The sequence below is a fragment of the Triticum urartu genome, chromosome 6A (genome assembly GCF_056163025.1).
Source record: "Triticum urartu cultivar PI428250 chromosome 6A, HENAU_Tu73, whole genome shotgun sequence".
In the NCBI taxonomy this organism is placed as follows: domain Eukaryota; kingdom Viridiplantae; phylum Streptophyta; class Magnoliopsida; order Poales; family Poaceae; genus Triticum; species Triticum urartu.
This window is the reverse complement of record NC_141878.1, coordinates 319613604-319620839: the sequence shown is the minus strand read 5'-3', so window position 1 is coordinate 319620839 and position 7236 is coordinate 319613604. Positions and strand designations below refer to the sequence as shown.

At 39.2% G+C, this 7236-nt stretch overlaps 1 protein-coding gene across 1 annotated transcript; it reads right to left on the bottom strand.

Annotated features, from left to right (window-relative positions):
• Positions 1–6467: 6467 nt before the first annotated feature.
• LOC147965124 (uncharacterized) lies at positions 6468–6839 on the bottom strand. Its single transcript, XM_087530300.1, has one exon. It carries the CDS (start codon positions 6837–6839, stop codon positions 6468–6470), a length of 372 nt encoding a protein of 123 aa, XP_087386426.1.
• Between the last annotated feature and the right edge of the window lie 397 nt (positions 6840–7236).

The window sequence follows — 7236 nt, the reverse complement described above, 5'->3', positions numbered from 1 at the left end:
CCCATTGGGAGTCTTCTGGTCCATAAAAATTCCACAAAAAGTTTCACGGTGTTTGGACTCCGTTTCATATTAATTTCTTATGATGCAAAAAACAAGCAAAAAATAGAAACAAGCACTGGGTCAATAGGTTAGTCCCAAAAAATGATATAAAGTTGCTATAAAATGATTGTAAAATATCCAAGAATGATAATATAACAACATGAATACTTCATAAATTATAGACACGTTGGAGACGTATCAGCATCCCCATGGTTAATTCCTACTCGTCCTCGAGTAGGTAAATGATAAAATAAATAATTTATGAAGTGTGAATGCTAGCAAAGTGCACAAGTTTGATCAATGACAATTTCAATCACTTTTCCTAGCATCATAACAACAATTCTTTCTCATAAAACTTCTCATGTTAAAGTGGCAACCAATTCACATGTTAAGGTTCAAACAATGAATTCTCTTGAAACTCAACAACCTATGTTCTCAATCACCAAGCAATTGTAATTCAACTTATTCAACAGAGTTTAAGTAAGAGCTCCACATACTCAACCATCATATAGTCTTCTATCATTGCTAACACTCACCGAATACACATGAGCAAAATGTTTCAACCAGACACATTGAAAGATAGGGGCTTATAATTTCGCCTCCCAACGTATTCACCTCAAGGGTGATGTCAACAATAATAACTCATGCTACCCATATCCAACTGGATATATGTGCCTAGATCTTTCCTCACCACATGATGCTTGCCAAAAGAGAAAAATAAAAAGGAATAGAGAGAAATACTTTGACTCTTTGCATGAAAGTAAATACATAAAAGTAAAAGATAGGCCCTTCGCAGAGGGAAGCAGAGGTTGCCATGCGTTTATTGGTTTGTATGCTCAACCCCTTAGTGCAAAAGAATGTCACGTTATATTGCCCCTTATGATAGCAACCTTTATTATGCAGTCTGTCGCTTTTATTGTTTGCCATCACAAGTTCGTACAACACTCAATTTGCTCTTACACTAAATGATCTAACACTTTATGAAGAAATTTTATTGCCTTATTGCACCGATGACCACTTACTTGAAGGATCTTTCTAAATCCTTAGGTAGGTATGGTCGACTCTTGAAAATAAGATTTGGGTTTAAGGATTTTTGGATGCACAAGTAGTATCTCTACTTGGTGCGGAATTTTTGGCTAGCAAAGATGGGGGCAAGCACTACATGTTGAAGGATCTATGAAAATATAACTTCTATGTGAATGTCAACAAACATAAACCATTACGTTGTCTTCCTTGTCCAACGTCAACAATTCTGGCATATAATATTTTGATGGGGGCTCACAATTACAAAAGATTTCCAAGATAGTGTATTTGCATGTGAAAGTTCTCTTCCTTATACTAATTATTCGTAAATTGCTTGTATGACCAATATTGTGATTGTCAAGCCTCAGAAGATTTCACTTTCTAAACCCAATGTGAAGCTACCACTAGGCATGATATGATTTCAACTTCATGACATTCACTTTATTCAATAATTTACTCATAGGATATAAGTGAATCACAAGAGTAAATGACAAGCTACTCCAAAAAGATATAAGTGAAGATCATGAGCATAAAATTTCTTTCTCTCAAATTAATTTAAGTGAAACAAGAGAGAATTACTTCAAAAATACTAAAGCACACCGTGCTCAGAAAGATATAAGTGAAGCACTAGAGCAATGCCATAGAAAAGAGCTTTGTTGACGAGATGTGAATGCCGCTTACCTAGCCTCCATGGTAACTATTTGAGGACTCTATTTTATTTAAAAACTTTCGGATCTAAGTATTTTATTAAAACAACAAGCAAAATGAAAATAAAATGATATTCTAAGAATAGCACACATCATTGAAGAAGCAAAAACTTAGGCTCAACCGATAGTAACCGATAATTGTTGAAGAAAAGAGGTGGGATGCCTACCGGGGCATCCCCAAGCTCATATGCTTGAGAATTCTTGAAATATTATCTTGGGATGCCTTGGGCATCCCCAAGCTTGAGCTTTTGTGTCTCCTTAATTCTTCTCGTATCACAGTTTTCCTAAATCTCAAAAGCATCATCCACATAAAACTCAACAAGAACTCGTGAGATAAGTTAGTATAAACCAATGCAAAAACCTTATCAGTCTCTATTGTAGCAAATCACTAAAATTATTATTCAATATTACACACTAAATGCCTCTGCATATTTAATACTCCTATCTCAAATAGAATCATTAAACAAGAAAACATATGCAAACAATGCAAACATAACAGTAATCTGCCAAACCAGTATAGTTTGTAAAGAATGCAGGAGTATCAATACTTTAACAACAAACATTATGAAAATTTACCACACTGTAGAAAATTTATCAAATCTTATTTTTCAAAAAGTTTCAACATTTTATCACATTCTGACTTTTCTATGGAATTTTTGCAACAGCAGTAAACATTTTGTTTTCAAACAACAACATGTATACTTGCAAAATAAGCATGGCAAAGGTTATCATTGCCACTTTTATGGAAATAAAAGATGCAAAAAATTATTCTAAATAACAGAAAGAAAATCCTAACAAAATAAAATGACACTCCAAGTAAAACTCATATCATGTGATGAATGAAAACATAGCTCTAAGTGAGGTTACCGATAATGTTGGAGACGAAAGAGGGGATGCCTTCCAGGGCATACCCAAGCTGAGTTGCTTGGATCTTCCTTGAATATTATCTTGGGGTGCCTTGGGCATTCCCAATATTAGGGTCTTGTCACTCCTTATTCTCCTCATATCAACATTTCATCTGAAATTTGAAAACTTCAATCACATAAAACTTAACGGAACTTCATGAGATAGGTTAGTATGATAAAGAGCAAACCATTTCAGTTTGTACTGTTAAAGACAAGATTAATAATTTTTTACGCACAATTTCCTACTGTAGCATATCATTTCCACAATTTATATTGAGCAATATAAGCCATAGAAACTAGAAAACAAGCAAACTATGCATTGAAAACAGAATAGGTCAAAAACAGTTACAATCTGTAGTAATCTGTACTCCAACCATACTTCTAGTACTCCAAAAATTCTGAAAATTTTGGTAAACCTGCTAAATTTGCCTATAATCTTCTGCAAAAAGAATCAGCATTTTATCATGCTTCTGTTAACAATGAGAATTGTTTTCGTGAGCACAAAAGTTTCTGTTTTTTAGCAAGATCAAATCAACTATCACCGTAAGCCATCCCAAGGTCTTACTTGGCACTTTATTGAAACGAAAGCAATAAAACATGATTACTACAATAGCCTAATCATGTGAACACACAAAAACAGTATGTAAAAGTGTTGGGTTGTCTCCCAACAAGCGCTTTTCTTTAGTGCCTTTTTAGCTAGGCATGAAGATTTCAATGATGCTGGCATAAAAGATTAGAATTGAAACATAACAAGAGCATCAAGAAGCATATGACTAGCACATTTAAGTCTAACCCACTTCCTATGCACAGGAATTTTGTGATCAAACAATTCATGACAGCAAGAATCAACTAGCATAGGTAGGAAAAAAACAAAACTTCAAGATTTTCAACACATAGAGAGGAAACTTGATATTATTGCAATTCCTACAAGCATAAGTTCCTCCCTCATAATAATTTTCAGTAGCATCTTGAAGAAATTCAACAATATAACTATCATATAAAGCATTCTTTTCATGATCCATAAGCATAGAAATTTTATTACTCCCCACATAAGCAAATTTCTTATCATCAATAATGGTGGGAGCAAACTCAACAAAATAACCATCATGGGATTGAAAATTAAAATCATGATGACAAGTTTCATGGTTATCATTATTCAATATAGCATACATGTCATCACCATAATCATCATGGATAGCAACCTTGTTCTCATAGTCAATTGAAGCCTCATCCAAAATGGTGGATTCATCATTAAATAAATTCATGACCTCTCCGCATCCACTTTCATGATTATAATCATCATAAATAGGAGGCATGCAATTATTATAACAAATTTGCACATCCAATCTTGGGGGGCTAAAAATATCATCTTCATTAAATATAGCATCCCCAAGCTTATGGCTTTGCATATCATTAGCTTCATGGATATTCAAAGAGTTCATACCAACAACATTGCAATCATGCTCATCGTTCAAAGATTTTTTGTCAAACATTTTATAGAATTCTTCTTCTATCAATTGAGCACAATTTTACTTTCCATCATTTTCATGAAATACATTATAAAGATGAATAATATGATGCAACCTCAATTCCATTTTTTGTAGTTTTCTTTTTATAAATCAAAGTAGTGATAAAACAAGAAACTAAAAGATTTGATTGCAAGATATAAAGACATATCTTCCAGCACTCACCTCCCCGGCAACGGCGCCAGAAAAGAGCTTCATTGAAGGGATGTGAGTGCCGCTTACCTAACCCCCCCAACAATGGCGCCAGAAAAGAGCTTGATGTCTACTACACAACTTTATTCTTGTAGACACGTGTTGGGCCTCCAAGCGCAGAGTTTTGTGGGACAGTAACAATTTTCCCTCAAGTGGATGACCTAAGGTTTATCAATCTGTGATAGGTGCAGGATGAAGATAAAAGTGTAATATTGATGGTAGAAATATATTTTTATAATATAAATAAATAAAAACAGCAAGGTAGAAAATAGTAAACGGGCACAAAAACGGTATTGCAATGCTTGAAAATGAGGCCTAGGGTCTGTACTTTCGCTAGTGCAATCTCCCAACAATGCTAATATAATTGGATCATATAACCGTCCCTCAACATGCAATGAAGAATCACTCCAAAGTTCCTATCTAGAGGAGAACATAAGACAGAATTGTTTGTAGGGTACGAAACCACCTCAAAGAAATTCTTTCCGATCAATCTATACTAGAGTTCGTACTAAAATAACACGAAGCTATTCTTTTCGATTGATCTAACCAAGAGTTCGTACTAAAATAACACCAAAGCAAATTCAGATTCATAATATTCAATCCAACACAAAGAACTTCAAAGAGTGCCCCAAGATTTCTACCGGAGAAACAAAGACAAGAACGTGCATCAACCCCTATGCATAGATTACCCCAATGTCACCTCGGGAATCCGCGAGTTGAGTGCCAAAACATATATCAAGTGAATCAATACGATACCCCATTGTCACCATGAGTATTCAATTGCAAGACCTATATCAAGTGTTCTCAAATCCATAAAAGTATCAATCCGGTAACAATGAAATATCAAAGGGAAAACTCAATTCATCACAACCAGATAGAGAGGGGAAAACACCATATGATCCGACTATATTAACAAAGCCCGCGATACATCAAGATCATGACATCTCAAGAACATGAGAGACAGAGAGAGATTAAACACATAGCTACTGGTACAAACTCTCAGCCCCGAGGGTGGACTACTCCCTCCCCATCGTGGTGGCCACCGGAGATGATTCCCCCCTCCGACAGGGTGCCAGAACGGGGTCTAGATTGGGTGGCTATAGAACCTTGCGGTGGCGGAACTTCTGATCTAGGTTAACCCCGAGCGATTTTGGAATATTTGGGAATTTATAGGGTAAAGAGGGGGTGCGGGAGGCCACCGAGGTGGGCACAACCCACCTGGGCGCGCTTGGGCCCCCAGGCGCGCCCTGGTGGGTTGTTCCCCCTCGGGGCACCCCCGAGGTGCTGCTCTGGCCCATCGGGAGTCTTTTGGTCCATAAAAAATCCACAAAAAGTTTTGTGGTGTTTGGACTCCATTTGATTTTGATTTCCTGCAATGTAAAAAACAAGCAAAAACAGCAACTATCAATGGGCACTGGGTCAATAGGTTAGTATCAAAAAATGATATAAAGTTGCTATAAAATGATTGTAAAACATCGAAGAATGATAATATAACAACATGAACAATTCATAAATTATAGATACGTTGGAGACGTATCAGATCACACCAGCTCGGTGGCATCGTTGAGCACCGTCGGCCAGTAGAAACCGCTGCGGAACACCTTGCCCATGAGGGTGCATGATGAGGAGTGGTGCCCGCAGTCCCTGCCGTGAATGTCGGCCAGCAACGTGCGCCCTTTTTCTTCGGATATGCACCCCAACGAGACATCATTGGGGCATCGCTGGTACAGCTCGCCGTCCTACAAGTAATAAGTAGTGGCCTGGCGGACCATGTGCTCCGCGTCCTCCTCCTTCTCTGGCAAGGTGCCACGGAGCCAGTATGCCTTGAACTCCTTGGTCCAGCAGCCTGCCTAAGGTTCCAGTGCCAGGAGTAAGCAGGCTCCAGAGGTCGGGGTACATGCCAGGGCTCTTGAGGTCAGGGCCGCCGGCAGCTCCATCCCGAGCATAGCCGGGCCCACGACAGGGGGAGGGGGCGTTGACGGCTTGTGGAGATTCTCCTTGAATACACACGACCTTTGGGGATTGCGGCGGGACGCCCTCTTGGTGATGTCGTCTACTTCGTTGTTCGTGCCCCGCTAGACATGCTGCAATTCCAAGCCCAGGAAGCGTTTTTCGATTTTATGTTCCTCTTCCCGGTAAGCCTCCATGTGCTCGTCCTTTGGTTTGTACTCTTTGTTGGAGAAGTTGACGTGGGGTTGTGAGTCGCCTTTGATGCTGAGGCGCTTGATTCCCAGGGCGGTCGCAGCCCTGAGGCCGGCAATCAAGCCCTTGTACTCTGCAATGTTGTTAGAGACCTTTTCGCCGCGCTGGAAGCAGAGTTGCACGACATAGTAGAGCTTTTCCTTGGTCGGTGAGATGAGCACGACTCCAGCCCCCGCGCCATGCCATGCGAAGGCACCATCGAAGTGCATGACCCATCTGTTGGGTGCTTCATTGTCGGGTGACATGTCTCCAATGTATCTATAATTTTTTATTGTTCCATACTATTATATTATCAATCATGGATGTTTTATAATCATTTTATATCATTTTTTGGTACTAACCTATTGACATAGTGCCAAGTGCCAGTTGCTGTTTTTTGCATGTTTTTACATCATAGAAAATCAATACCAAAGGAAGTCCAAATGCAATGACACTTTACGGAGATTTTTTTGGACCAGAAGACACCTAATGGGCCAAGGTTGCGCCTGGGGGGGGGGGGTGCTCCGAGGAGAGCACAACCCACCAGGGCGCGTCAGGAGGCCCAGGGGTGCCTTGGTGGGTTGTTCCCACCTCGAGTGACCCCCGGACCGCCTCTTTGCTCTATAAATACACCAATATTCTAGAAACCCTAGGGGAGTCGAC

Bases quoted from the DNA above. Each gene is read 5' to 3' on its own strand.
- LOC147965124 (XM_087530300.1), bottom strand. From the start codon at position 6,839: ATGTCACCCGACAATGAAGCACCCAACAGATGGGTCATGCACTTCGAT.